The 27,287-nt window shown below is 44.8% G+C and overlaps 1 protein-coding gene across 3 annotated transcripts in view; it reads left to right on the plus strand.

Moving 5' to 3' along the window:
- The window catches only part of rad18 (RAD18 E3 ubiquitin protein ligase), a 51,503-nt gene extending 24,580 nt beyond the window's left edge, over positions 1-26,923 (plus strand). The window contains exons 10-13 of one of the 3 annotated variants that reach the window (XR_006085426.1): positions 7,179-7,300; positions 7,663-7,837; positions 21,345-21,416; positions 26,435-26,923. Coding sequence is in view for 1 of the 3 variants with exons in the window: in XM_042339654.1 (XP_042195588.1) it covers positions 7,179-7,291 (113 nt within the window). In the remaining 2 variants the exon portion in view is untranslated. Of the gene's footprint in view, positions 1-7,178; positions 7,302-7,662; positions 7,838-21,344; positions 21,417-26,434 lie in introns of those variants that run through there. The other 2 variants (XR_006085427.1, XM_042339654.1) reach the window with 2 other exon arrangements.
- Positions 26,924-27,287: the final 364 nt, after the last annotated feature.

Below are 27,287 nucleotides of genomic sequence, written 5' to 3' on the forward strand. Positions count from 1 at the left end.
TTCAAGTTCGAGATCCTCGTTAAAGCCCTCCATGGTCTTGCGCCTCCCTACCTCTGCGACCTACTAAACCCTTACCTGCTCCCTCCGCTCAGTGGGCACTGGCCCGCGACATGCCCCCTGCCCTGCCCTGCCCGCTCCACCATCGGCGGACAGGCTTTCAGCCTCTCGAACTCCATCTCAGAGCCCCTCCACCTCGCCTCCTCCCTTGCCTCCGTTAAGGCCCGTCCAAGACCTTCCTCTTTGACCGTGCATTCGGTCATCCTCCTATCCATAACCACCCCCCCACCCTGCCCTCCAGCCCACTTGATCCCAACACCCAGCTCAGGTGCAAACCCTTCACTCTCCTCCCGACGTGCAAGGCGCTGTGTAAATGCAGTTGCCGTTGTTTGTGCTGGCAGCTATTGCCAATCATCGGTGGTTTCCATTCCTATCTGGATCAAGCTACTCGGGCAGGGAATCACCTCAAAAATCGCTGGATAAGCAATTGCATTCGCTGCTCCCAGAGCATTTAATTTGATAAGACATCAGCGTTCCCGAGTTTCTGGTTGACTTGCTCTTAAATGAAAGTGTTAATCCTCTTCTCAGTCGCTGCCGTGACCCTTCCACTGGGCTTGGCTGGCGTTCAGCACAACCTTGAGATTGCAAGGCACCGACTCGAGTGATCTGATGAGAAAACCGTTCCGTGACTTTACTGATCCTTCGAATAGCGAGGAGGAGGGTTGTTGTGCTTTTCTTTGTTTCTGTTGTTGAACTCATTGACCTCTCTCCTGTAGGCAGCGAGTCAGATAAGCTGCTAACTCTGGACAAATACACACATAACTCCATAAAAGCCAGTTGTGCTTTATTATTATTACTGTAACAATGTGAAGTGTGTACCGTGTGCATGATTCATTTTGCTCAGTTTACGCAATTTGATTTGTCACCCGAGCAGGTCATGTACAAATAATATAATATTGGAATCTTTTTAACTATTTGCTAGTTTGCCCAGCAGTAAGTAGGAACCCGGTTGCTAGTCGATTGGCGGATCGCTTTTCCGGGGGTAATAATCCCTTCAAAGAGAAACAAACAAACAAACAAACAAATAAATAAATAAGAAGAATTTGGTCGCTTCAATCCACGACTGTTTGTGGGACGCTAAGCTTCACCCACAAGACACACAGTCACTTCACTTTACAGCATATCCTGTGAAACGCTTTGAGACGTAATGAGGTGCTGCATCAAATTATTATCATTTACAATTTACGGTGTTATTATTATTACGGTATTATATATTATTACAAGGGCGAGCGTAAAAAGTATTTAGCACTAAAGGTCTACAAGCCTATTTACCTAAAGCTTCTAAATGAAGAGAGTAGCAGCTCCTACTGAGGATTATTCGCCCCCTCACCCCCCCCCCACCCCACCGCATGATTGTATCTGAACCTGATTTCTTTCCTGCTTGCTCTGCTCTCTCGCGCAGTGTGCTGTCTCTGGAGAACCGAATCTGAAAGCCTTCCCATCCATCCCTTATTATTGAGTCTCCTTAACAATTTGCACCAGAATAGGAACTTTCTCCTGCATTTCCATCACAACCAGAAAAACCTCGAGTGCAGAGGGCTCTGGGTTATGAAGTGCAATGGAGCCCTGATGCGGTAGGGGGTGCATTTTACGTTGCACCCACGGGGGCTGTTTCAGTGCGAAACCTGCAGTAGAAATTGTCGAGCAGCTGGACCTGAAAGCGAAATAAGCCGGAGCCTGGCCTGGCTGGAGAGACGGCATTGACATTAGAAAGTGGTCTTGGCAGCAAGTCAGCTTTCACTGTGCATTATGCACACAGCAGGATCCAAGTCTGGCTCCGCTTCAAAATGGTCCCTTTTAAAGTTCTTGGTTTAAGGGACCGATTCTTTTTTTTTTTTTAACTGCTCTTGGAAAGCCTCTTAATCTGGGCATTGCATAATGCACAGACCTCTCGTGCACATCTGTAACTAACCCTAGGAATTGGCAACGCGAAATAGAAATCAGGGCTTCACAAATGCTAATCTCTTTCGTCGCTCAAAGCAGGATCCGATATCTAGGTGAAGAGCTACATGATGATTGTCTTACACTTGTCCTTCATAAGCACTGAACTTGTGCCCTCTTGTACTGTTGCCTTGTCGGGCCTTGAAAATATCTGTTCCAGGTCACTTCCTCTGACCCGATAACTATTACAAATTGCTTTCGAGACAATTTGAGGAAGAGCGGGGGAGTGGGACTGATTGGGTAGCTCTTCCAAAGAGCCGGTATAGGCAAGATTGGGCCGAATGGCCTCCTTCTGTGCTGTAAGATTCTATGATTCTTTTTGAGACTGAAGGGAAACCTGGTTTAGCTCGTCATTTCTCTTACCTCATCCCTCTACGTAATACAGGGGATGTGCCTCATTCCGTTCCCTCATGAGCAGCGCAGAATGCCACCGTGTCACTGCAGCCAGAAATATGGCCATGGTCAGAGCAAGTTATGGATTGAGCCAAACCTTCGCGGATCTGGATCAAGTTGGTAATACAGCCCAGTGTTCAGTCTATTGCAGATCCACACAGTTTGGGTGAGGGGTCCACATTGTCTGATGAATTCCGTTATGGGATTCAGATAAACTGGATTTAACACACGGCCTATTCTGATAGCCCCGTTCAATGCGAGTTCAGCCTTTACCTGTTGAATCCCGAGCCGTGCGGCATTTTAATCCGACTGCCTTCCTTGTTGCACTTTGCTGTATTATCTCTGAGCTGCAGATGTGCAGTGTTGCCCCCCCAAACAACTGCATTGCTGCCTCTGCCTCTGCACAACTGCACCACCTAACCCCCACCACACACGCACATGCCTGTACCCAACCCCACTTACCAGTTGCTACAGTGCAATGCTACCAGAGTTCCCTTTTTCCTCTGAGCTTTGATGTGGTTTGGTGAGTGCAGACTTGTTGAGCTCAGTCAGTCTTCAAGTAGAACAACCTCATCCTGTTGTGTTGTCGACCACAAAATTATCCTGGCATTTTTTTAAATCAATCCAGGAATTCGCAACTCCTTTTCCAATCTTCTCTTCCAGCACTCAGGAGGCAATTTTGCACAGTGTAATGCATACATGTGGAGTCCTGCAGCTTAGTAAGAGGTTAGAGCACTCGCCTCGCAAGCGAGAGGACCTGGGGTCGATTCCCGGGCAGGGTGAAACGTTGGGCAAGTTTCCTTACTCCGCACACATTCCTCTGTTTACCAGCAGTCAGTGGATCGCTTTTCTGGGGGTAAGAATCCCTTCAAAAAAAATTATAATAATAATTTGGTCACTCAATCCGCTACTGTTTGTGGGGACGCTGCTGTGCGCAATTGGCTGCCGCGTTTCGCCCACAAAACATACAGTCCATTTACCTAACAGTATATTCCGTGAAGCGCTTTGAGACGTCTCGAAGACGTGATAAGGCGCTGTATCAAATGGAAGGTTGTTATCATTATTACGCTTGTAAAGTTAACCCCTTCTGAAGAGGTTTAGCATCAGTTGCGCTGGGAATAGGGGGGGTATGTGGGCGTGGCACGAAATCCAGTTTCAAAAGGACTTTGGGGGGAAATAAAAGAGTGGAATTTAAACCCGTTCGTGACCCCTCAGCATGTGGTTTGAGGATAAAATTGCGAGATGTGGTTTTAAAAGGAAAACGCAGTCTAGTCCCAGATGGGATTGTTTCCTGGTATCAAAGTCTCACTTTGATGTTTAATTTGCTACAGACAGAATCTAATGTGGGGACCAGAATTCCGAGCATCTCCAATCTGCGAACAATTTCGGATGAACAGTGCTCACCGCAGGCGTTAATAATAATAATAATAATAATAATAACAATAATCCTGGCACTTGATACGGCGTCTTATCGTCTCAAAGCGCTTCACGGGATACACTGTAAAGTGAATTGACTGTATTTTGTGGGCGAAACGCGGCAGCCAATTGCGCACAGCAGCGTCCCCACAAACCGCCGTGGATTAAGTGACCAATTTTTTGAAGGGATTATTACCTCTGGACTAACAAACAGGTTCCTACTTACTACTTGGTAAACAGAGGCGTGCGGAGTAAGGAAACTTGCCTAATGTTTTGCTCTGCTCGGTTTTGGGGGCTTCAGGAGAGGAAAGGTGTGAAGGACCTGGGTTTTAACGAAGGGATAAGATTTCCTTATTTTTGTTTTGCCGCTGTTGCCTAAACAGTATAAAATTAAACATCCCCTCAATTATTCTGAACCACTGGTCGATGGCAAAGTTTTAGCTTTAGTAAGGCTCGTGTTTGGTTGTTTGTTGTCTGCGAGTGAAAGATGAGTCTTGAGTTGAATAAAACTATTAACAGCCCGTGCCTTGGCTCAGAATTCCCTGTTGTAAAGCAGAATGTTTGTGTATTCACATGCATGACTAATGTCTTTTCACTGTGCTCAAGGCTGCCGCCTTATTTTCGACCTACTCTCTGGTGTTTTTTTCTAATAATAATAATAATCCTTGCATTTGATACAGCGCCTTATCACGTCTTCGAGACGTCTCATCGGTCTTCATAGAATATTCTGTCAAGTGAATTGACTGTGCATCTTGTGGGCGAAGCACGGCAGCCAATTGCGCTCAGCAGCGTTATTTATTTTTGGAAATAAGCGGAAAAGCGATCCAACAGCCGGGTTCCTACTCACTGCTGGTAAACAGAGGCGTGTGTGTGGAGTAAGGAAACTTGCCCAACGTTTCGCCCTGACCGGGAATCGAACCCGGAGTCCTCTCGCTTGCGAGGCATGTGCTCTAACCACTAAACTACAGGACGCCCTGTCTCACAATTATCTCCCCGTGTCTCATAATTCAGCTTGCGGTACAATTCCACAGCATTCCATGTCTGGTACGTCACTCGGGTGGCCAAGTGTGAGCCTGGACTATGAGAATCAGCAGGGAATTCCAGCCTGGAGAGGGGTTGGGATCATAGCTGTGCTCAATTCTATCCTTATGCACCTCAGTAATAAAGTCCAATGTTAATCTGTTTGGACAACGCACATTATATTTAGTCAATTAACTTTTTTTATGAAGGATTAGTGTGACCTGTTTTACCGTTGTCTTGATATGAAACACGTTAAAGTCCCGGCTTGTTTCACTAATGAGCACTTATACATCGTGTATCTCTACGTCTAATGACCCAAATGAAATCTTTGAGCGCACAATGTCAATTACCCAATACTTCCGTGTTTTCCAACCCAGATCTCCTCCAGATAAAACTTTCTGCTTTATTTTCTTAATTGTGTCCTTTTTTTTTTGCTGAGTGTCTGACAGTTTCTCAGACATTAATCAGCTTTCATTAGTTTGCTCAGTTAGACATTCTTCGCTCATGCGTCCTACTTGTTTTTTTTTTACTTTGTCGTTTAATCCAGGAAAATTTCGACCAAATGTAGAACTCCACCGATCACTATTTTGATAAGACGCTCGCCAAATTACGTAGTCTTCCCTCAACTATTAGGTCTTTTCAAAGCCAATCTGAAAAACAATAACTTAATCGTAATAATCCTTCTATTTGGAATAGCGCCTTTTTACTTAGGGAGGACATCCCAAAGAGCTTCACAGGATATACTGTAAAGTGCATTGAGTGGCTCCAACCTCCTGCAAGTCCCTCGTGTCCTCCGTTCCACCATTGGTGGCCGAGCTTTCGGCCGCTACGCCTCGAAACTCTGGAACACTCTTCCTCTATCCCCCTCTCCGCCTCGCCCCTTCCTTCCCCATCTTCGAGCCTGAAGACCTTCCTCTTCGACAGTGCCCACCATCATCTCTCTCCCCCCCGTCTCAGCGTCGTGCTCCGCCACTGTCAAGCGCTCTGGGACTCTACCACAAGATTCTCTCCACACGAAAGGCCCCATATAAACGTTAATTGGATTGTACAGTATCTGACCTGCCCTGTGAAGGGACCTTTACTCCCCATCTAACATTTTCACCCAGTTTGGTCCGAAGTTAAGTGTGCGTGATGGGCTGAGCAGGAGGATTATCTTTGTTCCAACCATGTCCATTTGCTGACATTCTTTCACACGTATTCACTCAGCCATCACAAGATTTCACTCTCTTTCTAAGCACCTCACGCACGCTCTCCCTGACAAAATCTTTATTGCGCTATTCGTGCAGACAGTGTACATCTGTCTAGTCATCAAACTGCAGACTCCAGGCTGTTTGAGGCCTTTTTGCTAGGAAACCTTATTGCAGGCTATTCCATCTCGTCTGATAACATTCCTCCTGCATCTGGCATCTGTTTGTTTCACTGTTCCCTTCACAGACTGTCACCCAGCTGTGATGTTTTATCCTCCAAACGAAACACAGAAGCTTGCGGTCCGGAGATGAAACACATTGTGTGCGATGCAGAGCATTAAACCCCTTCTGTACGTTTTTGTGCACGTCAGCAGCTTAAACAGCGCTCTGGGACGCTGTATAAATACAAGTTGATGTTGCTAAGAAAGCAGTTTAAAGATTCCTGACAAAAGGTCATCACCCTGAAACGTTGACTCACTTTCCTCTCTCCATAGATGCTGACTGACCTGCTGAGTGTTCCCAGCGACTTCTGTTTTTATTGCAGATTTCCAGCATCTGCAGTATCTTGTCTGTTGTTTAGAGGCTTAAACACGTTCAGTTATAAACTGTAGAAAGTAAGCAGGGAGTTTCCCCTGGTGTCCTAGGTATTCAATCCCCTCCACCCGCCCCCACCCTGGAAATTTTATGGATGTTCGTGGGCCATTGATGTGCGCAAATTGGCTGACATGATCGACAAAATACAGTCACTACACTTGACAGTAAATCTTCTAAAGTGCTGTGGGATGTTCTCCCATGAAAGATGCTATAGCAAATGCAACGACGATTACTTTTATAGCCTCGTTGTCTTAACAACATTGGCTCCGTGAGCGATTCACTTCCTTGTTCAGAAACAATGACTGTCCAGCTCCTCGGGACGTCCTCCCGACATGAAAGGCGTTATACAAATGTAATTTTGTTGTTCATTGGACTATTTCAAGCGCCACTTTAAAGCAAAAATATTGCCCCCAAAGCATACTGTCAGTTCGCTTCACAGTATATCTTGTGAAGCACTTTGAGACGTCTCGAAGACGTGATAAGTCTCTGCGTCAAATGCAAGGATTATTATTATTATTATTATTATTCTAAAATGTTCCTCTCATATTGTTGCCGTGTTAACATTCATAGGCAAGAAGCACCAGAGAGAGTTTCAGCAGCTGATCGACAAACTGAAGAACAGAGGGAACGAGAGGAAAGTGAAGTGTGAAGAAAAAGAAAGCAAGATCGAAGGATATTTTTAACCTTCGCAGGTAACAACAACAGCAAATTATATTTGTTATAGCACCTTTAACGTCGGGAGAATGTCTGAAGGCGCTGGACAGTCGAGGTTAAATAAATAACTTAATTATCGCTTAAGATTTTATGAAACAGCTGAAAAAAAAGACACTGGCAAGGAATTTTGGTGGCACAGTAAACTGTGCTCGGCCCTGCTTTAGGGCTCTGTCTCTTTATATAAATAATAATAATCCTGGCATTTGATACAACGCCTTATCACGTCTTTGAGACGTCTCAAAGCGCTTCACAGAATATACTGTAAAGCGAGTTGACTATGTATTTTGTGGGCGAAATGTTCTTCCCCCGTCTTAATTGGGAGGTTTTTTTTTCCTTGCAGGAAAAAGTGATGTGGAGAGCGAGGTGCTAGACTGTACTGTAGAACAGACACCTCAGTGCGAGACAGACGTGTCGGATGAATTAGTTAGCAGCAGCTCACTGCCGAGGCAGGAGACTCCAGAGTTCCAACCCGCTGCCTTTCCCACGATTCTCAATTCACCCTCGACAACAGCCAGGTAAGTAAGTTGGGTGTCACCTCGCTGACATTGGGTTCTCCTCTGGGAGAATTTTGATCGTGTTTCGAGCGCCTTATCCCGTCTTCGAGACGCCTCGAAGTGCTTCACGGAACGTACCGCGAAGCGAATTGACTGCGTATTTTGCGGGCGAAACGCGGCAGCCAATTTGCAAAGAATTTGAGGATTGGACCCTTTTTGGGCCTGTGCTGTCCTCTCTCTCTCTCTCTCTCTCTCTATTCTCCAGAATAAACTGTAGTGCTATTGCCAAATGTCACTGCCATTGTGTAATACATGGATCCCCACTCCACCTCCCTCTCTTTGGCTATATCAAATGCAAGGATTATTATTATTGGTGGTATTATATTCTCTGTGGTAGCATCTATATGGAAGGCGGAAGCTCCAAATTATCACAGTCTTTAGCACACAGCCATATTCCAATTAGCATTTCTGTCACGTGCCTCATCCTAACTGACTCAGGAAGTCCCCCTGCTGCCTCATGCCTCGATCGACGGCAAAGATAGTGCAAAATCTTTCCCAGTACCATGCAGATGTGTTCCATAATGATAGTAATAATTTTGATACAGCGCATATCTCGCCTTCGAGACATCTCAAAGCGCTTCGCAGGATACACTGCAAAGTGTGGTGACTGTGTATTGTGTGGGCGACATTAGACGTATTCCGTGTGTCTACGCCGTGCTGCTCCTGGTGATTACGGGGGAAGACGTGAGTTCTGTGACAGTAGTTGATTGAAATGTAAATGCATTACAGTTTCCAGTGTTAGTCGGGTTCAGTGCCTGCTCCCAAAGCAACACCTTGTTACTGACTGACCTCTCCTGATGTTGATTGACCTTCCTCACATTGTCACGTTCTCGAACGGCCCTCAAGCAGCGTCCTGTGTTATTGACCGGGTCTCCCGATGAACCAACTCCTTTGCGCTGTCGACAGCTCAATACTCCCTCCCAGTTTGTCCCATCAATGATGCCAACACTCGCTGCTTTAAGAACAAATATTAATTAAAAAAAACAACATGGGGCTGTTGTTGTTCGATAATCCTGACTGTTCACAGCTTAGATATTTTGAAAAGGGAGTTCGGATAGCGAGGCATCCTTTAACCTCCTAGCAACCAGCATCATCTGTGTCCCACTTTTCATCTTCTCTCCTCGTGATGTTCCATCTTTGTAATTTCGTGTGAAATCTTTGGGGAGCTCTTCTGAGAGATCGAAGGCGTTCAAACGATAACAACAGCAACCATTTACATTTACACGGCGCCTCTCACGACGGGAGGACGTCCCCAAGGCGCTGGGCAGTCGGGGATTTGGACCCGAGTTGGGAATTGGGGCGATGTTTTGACATTTAAAGTTTTGGGGGCATTCGAAATGGGGATCCTTGTTCTCAATGCAAACGGCCCGGTGCAATGATAAGCAACGTACTTTATCAATTTCAATTCACAAAGCAACGCCTCTTGATTAGTATTTCATTTATTATTCATTTACTGTCAGCAATTCTGCACACAACGGAGGTTTCCTCTGCTGAATAAATTGGAACGGCTGCAGTTTTGGAAACGTGTTTCCCCCCCCCAACCCGTCACTCTGCTAACCAGCCTCACGCTGTTGTGTAATTAAAATAAAATTCAGATTGATGCTAATCTCTCGCCTCTCTGGTTTCCTGAGGGACAAAACCAAATTAAAAAAGGGTTTTTGCCGGCTCCTTTGGCTTCTGTAAGACAAATGTGTTTAGGCTTCAAGATCGATTTCAGTTGGACACAGACCATATTCGTTTATAATCATTCTGTAACGGCTTTGCTCCGGACGTTTAACATTTTGGGAACCTTTGAAATAGGGATCCAATTTTGACATGTAATGTTGTAGCATTTATCTCTGCCAGAGAGAGCTCCTTAACCTTAAGACAAATTATCGCTTAAGAGATTTGGTCGGGAAAAGAGCTCGCTCCCACGCAAAGAAAATAAATCGTTCCCTGATTACTTGGCTAACCCTTACTGGACGGGCACTCGCTTATTCAAATCAAATTTATCTTTTATTTATTTTTGCGTTGGCTAACCAGTGATTCAGGGGAGCATTGGATTCGGAGTGTGCTTCTGTTTAAATTTCCAGGACATCTGCCCCAGGTTTTCCTGCACGTGAGAAAGGCATCCTGCTCAATTACTCTTAATTCACCCCAAAAATGTACAGTCAATTCACAAGATACTGCAAGATGATGGAACTCGGAAATAGAAATGGGAACACTCAGCAGGTCAGGCAGCATCTCTGGAGAGAGGAAAGTGAGTTAACATTTCAGATCGATGACCTTTCATCAGAACTCTGGCGTTAAGTCACTTTCCTCTCTCCATAGATGCTGCCTGACCTGCTGAGTGGTTCCAGCGACTTCTGCTTTTATTAAAGAAAGTGACGTATGTTGTTTCGTGTCTGGTCTGTGTCAAATCGGCTGGTCTTGGCCCCGGACTGTGGTAAAATGCTACGACTATGGCACTGCATGTGTGGGTATGGGCGGGGAGAGAGAGAAATTACTCTGGTTCTGTTCTTAATTATTGTCCGTTAACTCCTGCTGGAGAGTGTACGCTTGCGCACGTCAAGTAAGCAAAGGTTTGAGCTCAGCTTGTGATGTCCTTTTTCAGATCGATTGCACCGAAAGACTTTTCCTCTACAACCATTTGCTATGGTCACCTCTCTTTCCATGGCTCAGTGTCAGACTATGCCCTTGTTAAGCGCTCCGAGACACTACCTCGCGTGAAGGGCACTGTATAAATTGTCCTTCGTTATCCCATAATCTGTGTTGGAGGACATTGAATGCTTGCCGGAACAAACCGAGGCATGAGCCAGTGTCCACAGATGGGTTTGGCACCAATGTGCGTTTGAAGCTCAAAACATTTAAAGTGGGCATCATTGTATCCTTGCATTAAAATGGCCAATTTTCTGGATATAAACAGTAAACATTGAGGGAAATAAGTCGTGTGTGTATGTGTATTGTACAAAGCAGGTAGAAATCGAACCACTTCAGTTCCACCACGACAGAGCAAGACTCTCGTCAGTAAATTGGCAGTGGATTGCTCCACGTGCCTCTATTCTACTGAGAATTCTTTTGTGTAACACAGCGATTACTGTTTTTTTGACAAAGCATTTGCGGCATTAGAGTTCAAACGCAGGGACTTGTGCACACAAACAACAGATAGGTGCATTCTGCCATAAACCTCGGACAAATTGCTTTTGTAAGCATATAACTCTCCAAACAAACAAAGCCTGCAAGGACTAATCCAACCATGACTGCTGTTTTGGAAAGCCTTTCAGTGTCGCAGTGATTTAGACAAGAGTTCGCTATCGCTGCAGCAGTATTGCTTTTCCCGGTGCTTCTGTGGTTTTATTATTATAATAATAATAATAATAATAATCCTTGCATTTGATAAAGCACCTTATCACACTGTTGAGGAGTCTCAAAGCGCCTCACAGGATAAACAGGGGTCCCAGAGGGAGGGCTTTGAAGGTGAGGACCAGGATCTTGAACTGTGTCCTCTGTGTGATGGGAAGCCAGTGGAGTCGGGCGAGGATGGGGGTGATAGAGTCATATGCTATAAAGTGAAGTGACTGTATATTTTGTGGCCAAAACTCGGCAGACGACTGCGCACAGCGACGCCCCACAAACGGCTACGGACTGAGTAACCAGAAACTCCCCTCTCTTTCCGAATAGCGCCACTGGATCTTTGACACCCACTTGAACAGACAGACGGGACCTCGATTTAACGTCTCATCCAAAGACGCCCCCTGGATGAGACATTAAATCAACAATTGCTGCAGTGTCGTGTGAGCTGAAATCGCAAAGAAAGTTCAGCGTAAAAACTGCTGTCTAACCTGGGACGTCCTCCCGACGTGAAAGGCGCCATAATAAATGTAATTTTGTTAACGCTGTTGTTGCCTTGATGCTGAATTGCAGTGGGAGCTTCACTCGTAACTTACACCGTCCCTTACCTGGTAGTAGTGCCTGTCTGTGGACATTGTAGAACCACTCAGCATGTCAGTTCACTTGTCTGTCTCTGACCAGCCGTTCTGAAGCAAAAATCACTTACAGGGTGACTGCGCGATACTGATGAGCCTTATCTCTCTTTTATTGTTTCTAAAATTACGAGGCGCAGTGGCGTACCCCTGCTAAATTGACAATTTGACAACAATTTGGCCTACAAGGAACACCGGAACAGGAGGAGAAGGCCATTCAGCCCCTCAAGCCTGTTCCGCCATTCTCTAATAAGATCGTGGCTGATCTGTACCTCAACTCCAATTACCCGTCCTTGCCCCATACATATATCTCGTGATACCCTGACCTAACAAACATTGGGACGTCCTCCCGACGTGAAAGGCACTTTCCCAATATAATTTTGTATTGAGAACATTAATGCCCGACCTATAATGTTGTATTGTATCTGTCCACCTATCCAAGGCTATAAAAGACAGTGCTGGTGACAGGCCGCCCCGCTGCTGGGCAAGTCAAGAGAAGCAGTACAGGTGGGGAGATCGAATATTTTTGTTTGAACATAAATTGCTGATTACATTGTTGTAGTAGTTAGTGTGGCCGACAATGGGAGGGAGGTGGACTGATTGAAAGATATGCTTCGTAACAGTGAGAGCTGCTCGGGTGGAGTAACTGAGTGCGGCAGCGCGAGAGAGCTGCGGTAATATTACCAGAGATGTAGTCAAACACCGTGCTGGTTGGGCTGGGAGATGACAAGCTGAAGTAACATTGCTGGAGCCTGTTCTGCGCCTGGCTTCCACGCCGATTGTGTTAATACCTTGGCCACGTATTAATTCATCTGTTTCGGAGTAAATACTAGATATTTTAAATTCGTTTCACAATCCTCGCATTTGACACAGCGCCTTGTCACGTCTGCGAAACGTCTCAAAGCGCTTCGCAGAATATACGGTAAAGTGAATTGACCGTGCGTTTTGTGGGCGAAACGCGGCAGCCAATTGCGCACGGCAGTGTAATGGACTGAATGACCATATTCTTCTTATTTTGGTTTTGAAGGGATTATTACCCCCAGAAAAGCGATCCACATACACAGAATCGTGTGGAGTAAGCTCCAACATTTCGCCCTGCCCTGGAATCAAAATCAGGTCCTCTCGCTTGCGAGGCGAGTGCTCTAACCACTGAGCTACAGGACTCCACATGTTCGCAGTGTGTTTGGCAGATGTGATGAATGCACCTTTCTCTGTGTTCACGTTGAGCTCAGTCATAGTGTAATTGCGCAGTGACTAGATGCACAGATGCCTACCAGAAATGACCCGTCAACACTCGAGTGAAATCACAGGCAGCATGAAAGGGTTTGTAAATGATTTATCTTCAGAGAGAAGGAAGTGCAGCTAGGAAGGACCACTCAGCCTTTGCCTTATTTATCCTGCCGTGATTGATGATAGTTCGGACTTCCTGGGGGATGGCTCCTAGCACTGGTTTCAAAGGCGCTTATTTTTTTTTGCACAGAGATTGGTTCGTGGAAAAAACAACCAAGTTTTGAATCCCCTCCGAGCAAACTATCAATCAGAGAACAACATTCGGGAATTTATGTCAGGACTTTGGATGGCAGGCAATGCGCATAGTCATTGGGGTATTGGTGTTGCCTTTGGATTGCAGTCTGTGTCTGTGTGTTTAGAGGTATTGGATGATATTTTCTTGGGGGGAGGGAGGGAGAAAAAGACATTCCCACTGAGTGACTGGATGAGCTTTTCCTTGGGATAAATATCCCATCCTCCATCCTATTGTCGTTAGTGTCTTCGTTGTGTGATGTGATTTGCAAACAAAAGTGAAAGGGGGGAAGATGGTCAGAGTCGGATAACATTTGCTCGCTCCCTCAATCCTTCCTCCCTCCCTCCCTCCCTCCCCACTTTCGAATCCCGCCTAAAGACCTTCCTTTTTGATGGTGCTTACGGTCACCTCCCCCCTCCCCCCCTCTCCCTCCTGGCTCGGGGTCAGACTCCACCACTACCTCGCGTGAAGGGCGCAGTACAAATGCAAACGCAAATTGTTGTTATTGTCGTAACATTTGCGAAACGATTTCTCTTGCACATGGTTCCAGACAGAGCCAGGAATTCCCATGTGTAGAAGGCATGTGCGGAATTCTGGTTGCCTTGGAGACACATGAAGCGTGGCGATGGTATGTCAGACATCCAGCTGACCCCCCCCCCAAAAAAAAATCACTCGGGTTGAGCCAGTCTGGGCCAACACAACACATTGAACACGGATGTTTTTCGGTGCAAACGCCGCTGGAGAGGTGGGGCGTGACCAAGTTCATACTGCATCAGAGATATAGTTCTCTTTCTCCCCCTCATTTCTCCCCCACCCATCCCCCTCCCTCTGCCCCTCCCACCACCACCAACACCTCCTCCGCAAGTTATTTTTCCCTTGTGATGAATGAGCTGGAGTGAGTCATACCTCCTTTGGATTTTCTGTTGAGTTTTCAATCTGTTTCCCATCTGCGGTCTCGGTTTTGGCTGCCGTTAGTTCGTTTGAGAAGAGTCGCGTTGCGATAGTTGGGGGGTGGGGGTGGAGGAATACGCTGGCGTTGCAGAGCTGTTGTGAATAAAATCTCTCGTTCACTGTTGTGCTGCCACCACTCGCCTTTTGTACTTCTCAGCCGACTGAGGAGCAAAATCGAGACTCCAATGATCCTCACGTTCATGGCAGTTGCGTGAACCTTGTTGTGTTGGTTTATCTGCACTCCGGCTCTGAATCGTGTAAGGTTCTTGCGTTAGTAGTTGAACAACAACATGCATTTACACAGCGCCCCTCACCAGAGGGACAAGGCAGAGGGAGGGATAGAGGAAGAGTATTCCAGAGCTTGAGAGTTTAGGGTTAAGATCAGAATAATAAAGCTAATGCTGATGGTTAAGTAGCTTTATTGGACACTATTGCAGAATCACAGAACGTGACCGTAGAATCATAGAATTATACAGCACAGATGGAAGCCATTCGGCCCATCATATCTGTGCCGGCTCTTCAAAAAGAGCTGTCCAATTCATTCCCACTCCCACGCTCTCTCCCCGTAGCCCTGCAAACTTGTCCTCCCCAATGATCTCCTTCTCAAAGATCTGAGAGGGTACAGTAATTTCCTAGTCTGCTGTCAATCTAAAGCTTAATCTTGTCCACTCACTCGTATTCCACAAAGTTAAAAGTCTTAGCCTTCTGCCTGACCATCACTAACTGGCCTCACAAAGCCTGAATCCACCCAATAACGGAATACAGTCGTCCTGTTTGACAGACTGGAAACCAGTTCGCTCCATCTCTTGTGGCCGGTGTTAAGTGCAGTGGAAGCCGTGTAGAACAGTGAACCGGGAGAGGATGCCCTGTAGGGAGTCGAGTAAAAACAAAAAACCCTACAGAGAGTTGATCTTTGCCTGATCTTTATTAAATGGCTTACAAACTCCATATCAAATGGTCTTCCCACGATCAAAACTATGATTGTAAACTCATCCTTGTTGTGGGAGCGCTTGTCTTCAATGATTAAGTGAATTACTGTGCAACTTAGCAGGATGTGCAAGGTCACCTCGCTACTACAGAAAGGAAAGTTTTAGTTTTCCCCAATGATTTCCAACCATTTAGGTAATGATAAGTATCTTTTTTTGAAGTAGAAGTTGAACGTTTGCCAAAGAATAAGGAGAAGCATATCTGGAGTTACCTAATGTAACCCAGCATCATCATCATCATAATAATCCTTGCATTTGATATAGCACTTTATCATGTCTTCAATTCATGCAAGGATTATTATTATTTTCTAGTCTGGAGAAAGTGCCTGCGATCAGAAGGTAGCGATCCAGCTGGACATATATAGTCGTGTAAGAGTCTTAAACAATTTAGAAAAGTTGCTGTGATAATAGCTATGTTTCTGTTAGGCTCTTGGTATTGTATATTTCTTAATTAAATGACTGTCATTTTACGACAGAAACATTTTCCATCAGAGGGCCGAGCTGTTCCGGTTCAGACAGCTACTAACTTTCCGAATCCCATATTCGTTTGTTAGCCCAGATAGTGTAGAATAAATTATGTCCTGTGTCCCGATCCCTTAAGGTTCCTAAATTAAGTCGATTGAAGACAGGTGAGGAAATACCCCTGTTTGGATAGGGAAACTGTTCGGATAATTGATGGCATATGTTGTACTGAGTGAGCCAGATGGAGCCATGTAGATAAACCATGTAAGCCACTTTTCACGTAACAATGTAAATCCCCGCTCGGCTCGTCTTCACTGCAGATGATCAGGGGATCTGCATTGTACAATGGTTGGCTGGCGGTCAGCCCTTGTCTATCGCCATGTCACATCGCCAAAGGTATCTTCCGAGTGTTCCTGCAGCTGCCAAAGCGTACGTCACTTGGGTCTACTGTTGTGCGGCTACCGGTTACATGCAGTCGCTAGAAACCTGAGCATGGTTTGGATACTCTCAATAATAATAATAATCCTGGCATTTGATACAGCGCCTTATCACGTCTTCGAGACGTCTCAAAGCGCTTCACAAGATATACTGTAAAGCGAATTGACTGTATATTTTGTGGGCGGCCAATTGCGCACAGCAGCAGCACGGCGATGGGTTTCAGCGTGTGTCACCGGCCCACCAACAAAAAAAGTACTGAAGGACATTTTGGCTTTCACTGTCCGTCTCTTCCCACAGCTCAAAGCTTAGACTTTTGCTTTATGAATGCCTTTAAAATCGAGGGACTCCTCAAACAAATTACATCAGAATAAGCTGTGTGGTAAAGAAAATAATCAGTGTTTTGTTTCTGATTTAGTGCTGAAACGTTAATGGAATCCTTGAAAGAGCGGAACGATTTTTAATTGTTTTGCTTCTCCTCCACAGTGGTGGATTTGATGATTTAACTTTAAAGTTAATTTATTTTGGCGGGGACTTGGATTTGGTTGCAAATGTTTTTTTGGAACCTGTGGTTCATTTTCCTACACCCACCCCGAATGCATTTGCATCTTAGTTTGTCTGTAAAATCACCAAACGTGCTTCGGGTTGAAGATTCCAGAATTTTTTTTAAAACTGGCTGCGATGACTGCTTTATTTTATTAATAATAATAATAATACTTGCATTTGATACAGTGCCTTATCATTATCTTCGCGACGTCTCAAAGCGCTTCGCAGAATATCCTGTAAAGTGGATTGACATATATTTTGTGGATGAAAGTAAAAGGGACCTTGGACTTTCATTTTAATAAAAATGTGTGTTGGAGGAATCGAACCCAGGTCCTTTCGCTTACGAGGCGAGTACTCTAACCACTAAGCCTCTAAGCTAATCTGCACACAGCGATTTCTCGCGAACAACCGTGAAGTGAATGACCACTTTTGTCTCAGGGATTGTTGGCGAGGACACTGGGAGAAACTCACTTTTCTTTTTAAGTAGTAGCATGGGACCTTTAGCTTTTACTGGAACTCTGGCTTAATACCTCACAACCAGTTTGTGGGTTCAAGCCCTTGGTTTGATTCCCTCACCCCAATCCAATCCACGTCTGCTTGTGGGACACTGCTGTTTGCAATTAATTGGCTGCCGCGTTTCGCCCACAAAATATCCAGTCAATCCAATTTACAGTGTATCCTGGGAAGCGCTTTGAGACGTCTCGACAATATGATAAGGCGCTGTATCGAATGCAAGGATTATTATTATTATAATAACCTTCTGCCTTAACATATAAGCAACTCCCAACCAAGCTAGGCTGACGCACATTTCTGCCCACAATGTATTATTCTTCACACGGCACTCTTGATATTGATTCCAGATGACGATCAGCGATGAGCATTAATACTTATGCTCTTAAGTCTGTCTGCTGCTTTTCAGCCAAGAATTGTTCCATATTAAACAGCCCGGGGTTCTGAAAGAGGCAATTTAATTTTTAACGAGCGTCTCAAACAGACTGACGTCAATCATGAGCTACGATTTGTGTTTCTGGGTAGGGTCTGTTACTGACCCAGTATCAGGAGTGTGTTTTATATACATGTGGGCATTACGGCTAGCCTGATGATAACCTGATGAATTATTCAACCTGGTTGAATAACTGGTTGAATAGGAAAACACCTATTTTCCTACAGGTTCCTACAGGAAAAGCAGTAGCATCAATCTTGCGCACCGCACACCAGGTACAAATGGAGATGAACTTGTTCAATGACGGACTAATCTTCCATCTTTTTTGGGCATTTATTTTTGCTCATTTAGACAGCGTTCTAACCTAACTGCTGAAGCAGTTGCAAAGCTCTTAGACGCTACCACTTTTTGAACCATTTTAAATGTGTGCCACCTCCGTGATAGCAGTTGATACCACGGAACCCGTTGTGTACCTGAAGTGCCGTTCGCTTCTGACGTAGAGGAGATTTTGGTGCGGAAAATTGTTTTGGGAAAGAGGGGTGGGGGGGGGGGGGGAGGAGGGAGGAAAGTGGGATTGTATTGAGAAGGCAAAGAGATGAGAAAAGTGCTATAGCCTGACTTAATCAGATCAAAGATGTCCTCGCCAGCACAGGTGAGTAGGGTGGGGAAGAGAGAAGATGAAGTTCATGCCGCTATAAAGAAATCTGGTGAATTTTGGGCGTGGCAGGTTTCCACAAGAGCTCTTCATCTTGGCCTGCTCTGCAAACGAATAGAGTCTTTTGGAAACCTAGTCTGCACATCTCTGCTCGGAGCCAGGGGACATAGTATCTGTTTGATTTATGGTCCATCAGGTCTTGGGGCATCCCCAGCTGGCCATCCATCATAATCAGACAACTTGTTTAGCACTAATGCTAACCAGGGAAATGAAACACTTTCAACTATCTGGAGCTTTCAACTTCGGTCACTCAACCCACGCCGGTTTGTGGGGACGCTGCTGTGCGCAATCGGCTGCCGCGTTTCGCCCACAAACTATACAGTCAATTCACTTTACAGTATATTCTGTGAAGCGCTTTGAGACATCTCGAAGATCTGATGAGGCGCTGTATCAAATGCCAGGATTATTATTATTATTATAGTATAAAATGACATTTAGAGAGATTGTTAGCATATGTACGTAATTTGCGTGTTCACTTCTTGTTTGTGGTATGGCTATGTCCGTTTAGTTTGTCATTTCTTGCGAGACAAGGAAAATTGGTGAAATTAGAGGATTAAAGTACCCCCTGGCTCCTGAGTCTTCCACTTGCACTACATACACTATTTAATAATAATAATAATAATCCTTGAATATACTGTAATTGACTGCAGATTTTTTGGGGAAAAGCTATTTGCACAGGGAGTGGAGCCAATAAGGCTGTGACTGGCTAGTTTGACTTGAGCTCAGCATAAAAGCAGTCACTTTGATTTTATCGATTCGCTGCTTAACATTCGGTATCGTACTTGTTCTGTTGGTAAAACTGTTGACCTTGATTTCAGGGGTGTGGGCGACGTAAATTACAATTCAATTCGGAACCTTTCTCCGTCCAGGAACTGGGGTGGTAACCCTTATCAAAGGTCAACTTAGACACTTCTACCCTAAACCTCGGCTCCTTTTGAAAAGGAGACCGTGTAACCAGGATCTTTAATTACAAAGTCATCTTGGTTTTAATCAGTTCTCGGTTTTAATAATTAAATGATTTGTCAGAAAAGAAGGGCAGAGAAAGTTGGTCTGTACCAATCTTTGCGGAAGTTTGATCCCTGGGGAACAGGGGTCAGCCCAGACTTGTCCTTGGGGGTTGGGTGTGTTGCAATATTTGACCGAAAATTTTTGGGACTTAGTATAGAGTAAGTAACAGTGAGAAAAGGGTCATTTCTCAGTCATCGTTACCAGATCTACAGTGTGAATAGATGGAGAATAAATAGACTGAGTCAAAGGCAGGGGTGTTGGACTGTAACGGAGTAAATTTCAGAGCATGAAGAGGAAAGGATCACTGTAATTAAAAAGCAAAATAATCGGAGATTAGCGGCAGTTGAAGTACGAGGGAGTGGCTGGATAGACTAAAACCCTTGTGCGCCAGAGTAAAGTGGTTATCAAAGTTTGGTTACAATATACCAGCACAAGTTAGCCATAATGAGCAAATATCAAAGAAGGAAAAAGCTATGTGAAAATATATTGTTTCTGACTATTAGTTTTTTTAGTGTGTGTGTGTGGGGGGTGGGGGGGGGAGACATCCTCTCAGTGTGAAAGGCGCTCTTATCAAATGCAAGGATTATTTTGATCGTGTGAAACCATACAATAATTAGCGCATTTGATGAAAGTTCCATTGGGGGCAGGAAGCCAGAACTAGATTCAAGCCAGTGAGCATTAGGAGGGTGGGTGGAGGTTTCTGTGTTATCACCACTGATTAAAGCATTACAAAGGTCTGTCTGAATGAAGCACTGGATATTTGTCATTTTCTTCTCAAAACTGTCAACACTTTTGCTGCCAGATTGATAGTACCAAAGATCAAACACATTGCATTTTCTTGCTCTTACCTTCCTCACCCAGGCACATCTTCTCGTCTGAAGACATTTGATCCGGTTTTCTCTTTTACATGAAGTGTAGTTCCAGCGATGCTGCCAAATACTCTTGCGAATCTGAACCACAATCGTCAGAATTATATTCAACCCTTGGGATATTAGAGGGAGCCCAAAGCTGATCTCACATGTCCATTAGGACCACAGACTGAATTTTATTTCCTCCCTATTTTTTGAGTCAGACATTTTGTAAACCTAGTACTGGCCTGGCTGAGTTCGACTATAATAATAATAATACATGCATTTTGATATAGCGTCTTATCACGTCTTCGAGACGTCTCAATATGCTTCACAGAATATACTGTGAAGTGAATTGACCGTATATTTTGTGGGCGAAACGTGGCTGCACACTTGTAGATTGAGTGACTAAATTATTACTCCCGGAAAAGTGATCCGTCAATCGACTAACAATTACCTAGTACTGCTAGGTAAACAGAGGCGCGCGTGTCTGTGTGAGTGTGTGTGTGTGGAGTAAGGAAACTTGCCGAAGGTTTCGTCTTAACTCAGCACAAACCAAAAGGCTGAATGGCTTGTTCTTGTTCCTTGTCATTCTACGTCTGTCTGTACTCTTGTGATTTCATTCTTATTTAGTGGCTTGCTGGAGTGTGCTTGCTGACAGCATCATTCAGTGTCACGTTTGTGCCAGCAGTCGTTGCTTCTAGCAGCAGCCTGTCAGTTAGCCCTGATGTGAAAAGACACGTTACTGTCTCAGTGTGTAACAGCTACAGCGCAGCATGTCACACACTGTCTATTCACCAGGAACTCTCTTTACTGATCCTGAAAGTCCCTTTGTGAAAATCCTGCAAAACCTCTGGTGTAATGTAGATTCTCCTCTTCTCATACGTGGGACCAAAAAGAAGGCTATTTGACAATTGAAAGAGAGAGAAATCATGGTTGTTGGTTTTCAACCACTTGAGATACGTGCCAGTGTTGTTATAGAAAATACACAGTCAATTCACTTTACAGTATATTCTGTGAAGCGCTTTTGAGACGTCTTGAAGATGTGATAAAGCGCTGTATCAAATGTAACTTGTAACTCTTCTCTCAGTTTGTGCAGCTCCAACTCTGACATCTGCCAAGATCTCTCAGGTTCTCAGGAGTCCATTCAATCACCGCACAAGTGAGTACCACAGAACACACCGTGAGGCACTTTGAAACTTCTCGAAGGCGTAATAAGGTGCGATCAGGAGTCCTGTGAGAATCAGGAGAAAGTGTATAGTGTACATTCGCTGCAACAACAACAAGATTCCATTTATTGAGCGCCTTTCACGTCGGGAGGACGTCCCAAGGCGCTGTACAGTTGGGTCAGGACCCGAGCATTGGGGGGAAATGGTCAGGGTGAGGGGAGGGAGGGAGCGAGGAGGGGGTAGAGAGTCGAGAGGGGAGCTGAAGGCACGGTCAAAGAGAAAGGTGTTGAGACCGGCCTTGAAGGAGGAAAGGGAGGAAGCGGCGAAGGCACTGGGGGATGGAGTTCCAGAGCCTCGGGGCTGAGAGGCTGAAGGCCCGACCACCGATAGTAGGGCGGTTGGGGTGGGGGATGTGGAGCAGACCGGAGCCAGAGGAATGGAGGGTACGGGCGGGTAGGTAGGGGGATAGTAGGTCGGAGAGGTAGGAGGGAGCGAGGCCGTGAATGGCCTTGTAGGTGAGGGTGAGGATCTTGAATTCGAGGGTGCAGGGTTTAGGATGAACTTCTACAAAACAATTAACAGTCGATTCACTTTACAGTCTATTCTGTGAAGCGCTTTGAAATGTCTAGAAGACGTGAAAATCTCTATTATCAAATGTAAGGATTATTATATTATTATTATTATTATAGCAAACCTAGTCCTGGTGGTTTGGTACAGTTCTTATTTCAAATATTTTTTGTTCACACCAAACCTTATTGCGATTAGTTTTGTGTTATGAACTGGAGCCAATTGGGGATACAGCAAATTAAAAAGCCAGATCAATAACATATTTCCTCTTTCTCTCCCACATAGTGGATTTTGGGAATACCAGAACCAGCAGCTACCTGTGTTAATTAACTCCTTTAGTCCTACAGGCTTTACTTTTAATCATTCTTGTCTAAAACGTAATGGAAACCTTGCTCACTGGGGCGAAACCTTAGGCAAGTTTCCTTACTCCACACGCCTCTGTAAGTAGGAACCCGGTTGTCGAGTGGATTGGCGGATCGCTTGTCTGGGAATTGAATCCAGGTTCTCTCACTTGCCAGGCAAGTGTTGTAGCCACTAAGCTCCAGGTCCGTGCCTTAAGTCACCTCTCCTCCCCACACCCCCTGGGTTAGGCTCCTGGTCAACCCATGTGAAGGAGACGCTCTCTTGACGTGAAAAGGCTTGACATAAAGGTCCATTGTCGTCCTGCACAATGGACCTTTCTCCTTCATTTAGGCTTTATCCAAAAAAAAATCAATGAAACAGTTGACCCAAGACTCAACGCTGAAGGTTATAAGTAACATTTGGGTAAGAATAAGGAACAATGTCAAAATGATTCAGTTCCACTCAGCTGAACTTTTTCATCATGTTGAGCTTTACACGCTCGATCCAGTGTGTAAATCACCAGTTTCACGTCACCCACATTGTACCTGAACCGAACAGCAGGTACTTAATGACTGTTTGGGGAGCTCTCCATTGAGCTCACACCCACCCCGCCAACCCCCCCCCCCCCCCCGCAAAAGATATTTCAGACTATTAATTGACTAATTTTATTTTGAAAGCCTGACAGACTCTTTCAGAGTCTAATGATGATGTGAAACCATTCCCACTGTTGGTTTTGGAAAGTTAATTTACTTTGCGATAAGCACCGAGCGCCTTGAAGATAAAACCGCAACTCGTAATTAACAGCGGCCTCTTTTGTAACGTGTTTGCAGGAAGAAACATGAGCGATGGAGTGGTTGGGGGTGGGGGGGGGGGGGGGGAGAGAGGAGGAGAAGCACAGATTATTTATTCGCAGCTGGCTGCTTCCAAACAATTTTTTAAAATTTATTTTCGGTTGCCTTAGAAACGAGACAGAGCAGAACGAGCAGGAAACGCGAGCTACCAATCTTGTTGTTTCCAATGATGCAGTTTCTTAATCATGTAGGTGTCCCTCGTGATTTGGGTTTAGGAAGTTGTGGGGCAGGCTGGCCACAACAACAACAACAACAACAACAATAATAATAACAATCCTTGCATTTGATATAGAGCCTTATCACGTCTTTGAGACGTCTCAAAGCGCTTCACAGGATACACTGTAAAGTGAAGTGACTGTATATTTTGTGGGAGAAACGCGGCAGCCAATTGCGTACAGCAGCGTCCCCACAAACGGCCGTGGATTGAAGTGGCCAATTTATTAATTTTTTTTCTGAAGGAATTCTCTCCTGCGGAAAAGTGATCCTCCAATCGACTAACAACCGGGTTCCTACTCACTGTTGGTACACAGAGGCGTGTGTGTGGAGTAAGGAAACTTGCCCAACATTTTGCCCTGTCCTGCCCGGGAATCAAACCCAGGTCCTCTCGCTTGCGATAGTCCATTTTCTGTGCTTGGTTTCCTCGGCTCTTGAACGTACTATTTTGAACGTTATTTGCTATGGACCCGCACAGATTTCTGGAAGGACGTGATAGAAGAGGGAAGAGATTTGAATGTTTGCACTCGGTGATTACGTTGAACGGTTCGTTGCTTCAGCACTGAATTAATGCACAGGCGCAGTTTTGGGGGAATAATCTGTGCGCACGACACACAGGGGGGGTGCATTGCAGAGGCTCTCATCCTTGTGTTTTCCAAACATTTGGAATGCTTCACTAAATCTCCATTTTTGTGTCAAGTACACTGAGCTGGCTCAGTCTCACCTTAACCGCTCTGCAAGTTGTTGTCGGAGGGTTTTGGGTTCATGCCCCACTTTGGGACTTGAACTTACATAGTCTAGGCTGACATTCCAATGCAGTCCCGGGGGGGTGGGGGTGGTGGGGGGAGGAGGTTGTTGCATTGTCGGAGGTGCCGGCCTTCAGATGAGATGTCAATCCGAGGTCCCATCTGCCTGTTCAGGTGGACGTTGAAAAGAGAAGAGATTCTCCTGCGAACCTGGTCAACATCCCCCCAAATAAAATCGGTCACTCGCTTCATGGCTGTTTGTGGGACACTGCTGTGTGCAAATTGGCTGCTGTGTTCACCCATAACTACAGCCACTACGCTTCACATTAAATCCTGGTGAAACGATTTGGGACGTCCTCCCGACGGGAAAGGCTCTACAGCAAAAGCGAGGATTCTCATTATTGTTTGGAGTACCTCATAAACAAAGTCTTGTCTTATGACTGAATTGTTGTAGAATTGTTGATATTTTGCTGGCGAACGATCACTTCAGTCAACACAGAGAGACGACGTATCCAAACAGCAGATTTCCCCATTAAACCCGAAAATGGAGATTCCCACATTTCAAATGTTTCTCACAGTTTCTCTCGCTCCAAACCTGATACCAGTGGCTATGAAAAACCGCTTTTAACGATCTGCGAGTGACGAGCTTTCAACGGAAAAGAGAGTCAGCCGTGAAAGAGTCTTTTTTTCCCTCTGGTTCTCTTTGTGCCCCAACCTTATAACCATAAAACCCAAGGCTTCGGGGAGTTGCGTGAACCGCTTTTTGTTGAGGAGTTCCATCTCCTAACACCTCGTAAAGTGTGATTAAGCCTCACCATTTGAAGCTCTCTGCCTATGGCTCTGAAAACACATTACTTGCTGAAATAGTATAGCAAATATGGCAATGGTTCAAATCTCAATCGGGCGTGTTACCTATAAAATGACACTGGTAGCCTTTATAACATAATTTCTTGAAAAGAGCAGCATTTAGGATCGAGGAGAGGGGAGCCATGGCTTCTGCAGTGGGCGTTGGATCAAATGCAAGGATTATTATTGATAGTGTTATGAATTCTGACACTTAGCATTTGTGAATTTCTTGCCACTCGGTGTGAGCTTAACGACAACTACATCGGAGTTTGTGTGCGTGTGTTGTGATAAAGTGTTCAACCGCATCACTAAAGTGCACTCGTCTGCAAAGGCAGTCATTTTAAAACGGATCGATAAAGTGTTGTCTCTCATTCAAATTATTTTCTTTTTGTGAAACTAAACGACTGGCTTCCTTAGCAGTAAAATGGTGAATTATTGCTGTAAAAAAACTGACGTCCAAAATGGTCCTGTAAAGACAGAGTGGGTCATTGGGGCAGGTTTTTGTGTTTGCGGGGACGCTGCTGTGCGTTTTGCCCACAAAATATACAATGAATTCACTTTACAGCGCATTCCGTAAAGCGCTTTGAGATGTCCAGAAGATGTAATAAGGCGCTGTGTCAAACGCAAAGATTATTATTATTATTAACTTACAGTTACTTTTGATGACTTTGACTGCAATCCTGCATTACGGACCCAATTCAGGAACTATATTAAAACATTAGCTGAGTACTGTTGTGGGCCAAGTTCAAACATACTTAACAAGACCCATTAACAATAATTAGGTTTAACCATAATATTAAATACACTTGGTCTAAAAACAAATGTTCACCGTGTCCTAGAATTACATTAGTCAACGCAAATCAAAAAATACTGAGGGTTGTTTCAAAGAAAACACATTTTTAATCCAATTTTCTTTGAGTGTGGAGTTAAATATCTACTCCCACATTTTAATGGCAGCACAAAAACTGCCCTTAATGTATGACCAGATATTTATTGGCCAGGCAGACTCGTAAAACTCAGAGGGAGGTTTTATATTCAAAATAATGAAATCCTTTGAATAAAATGAATTCTCAAATCAACTCATCAAAAACAGATCGTAGAGGTCTCGATCACCTTCAATATTAATAATAATAATGTTTCTCCCTTTTATACCTCAGTTCTCTTGATGCGAAGAATCACATTTAACCTTAATATTTGCTTTAAGATCACAAGATTGGATTGGATGAATAGTACTCAGCTGAGACCGTTTGACACAGCGCCTTATTACATCTTCTGGACATCTCCTTCTTCCAGAATAGCCGTTCAACACAGCATCAAGCTGCTGCGTCAGATAGTTAATTGAAATAATAATTTTCTTGAAGGGCTTATTCGCCCCAGAAAAGCGATCGATGAATGAACTGAATAAAAAAAATGATTATTTGTTTCCTGCTGTCGCTTTCTTTCCAGGGAGCCGTCGGTCTTGAATACGCGAAAGAGACAAAGGCAGAAATCGCTGAAGACAGTTGATTCTCAGAGAAAGCGAGCAAAAAATTGAGTCCAGGAGGTCAGGAACTGAGGAGAAGAAAAGACTGAGGAGAAGAACAGGACTTGTGGCAGCAGATCGACAGTGTATTTTTCACCAGTCGGTCCTTTGTAAGAACGTGCGCAAGCAAAACCGTCGTTTAACGGAAACAGCCCAAGGCCATTGTTATTTTTAAATGTTTTTTAAAATTGCGCAAAGCGCTTACAATTTACTTCCTGAAGTGTTGTTGTGTTGCACTGAAGATATATATATATATATATATCTGTTGCATTTTGCTTGCTTCGGTTTGAGGTAAATTCTTTTGCAATTGAACTGTTAACGTTCTCAATGCAGTTGAGCTTGGACTACAGTATGTTATGCCATTTTGGTCTTCAGAAAAACAAATAAATGTTGTTTTGTTGGGAACCCGTGAATGAGAGTCGTGTGCCTCAACTGTGTGTGAGTGGTTTTCCCTCCATCAATGTCCTGTTAACCCAGGAAGCCAAAGCCCTAACGGATAGGATGGTCCTTGCTGGACAAACAGCAGGAAAGCTTGCCAGACAGTGCTCTCGATGGCAAGCTGTGCGGTTTTAGCTGGTTAGACGCCCAACAGTTGCCCCAATGCACGTACTGGCCTCCCCACAAGCCTTGGCTCTCGCCAACCTGTGCTTAATTCTTTCCAGAATTATGTAAACAGGATGTATCCCTCCAGAGAGAGAGAGAGAGAGAGAACGCAATCCATTCCAACCAATCTATCTCTGGGATTTCCATGTGTAGGTGGGACGCCTGGAATTTTCA

Source organism: Callorhinchus milii, unplaced genomic scaffold (genome assembly GCF_018977255.1).
Source record: "Callorhinchus milii isolate IMCB2004 unplaced genomic scaffold, IMCB_Cmil_1.0 Scaffold12, whole genome shotgun sequence".
NCBI lineage: Eukaryota > Metazoa > Chordata > Chondrichthyes > Chimaeriformes > Callorhinchidae > Callorhinchus > Callorhinchus milii.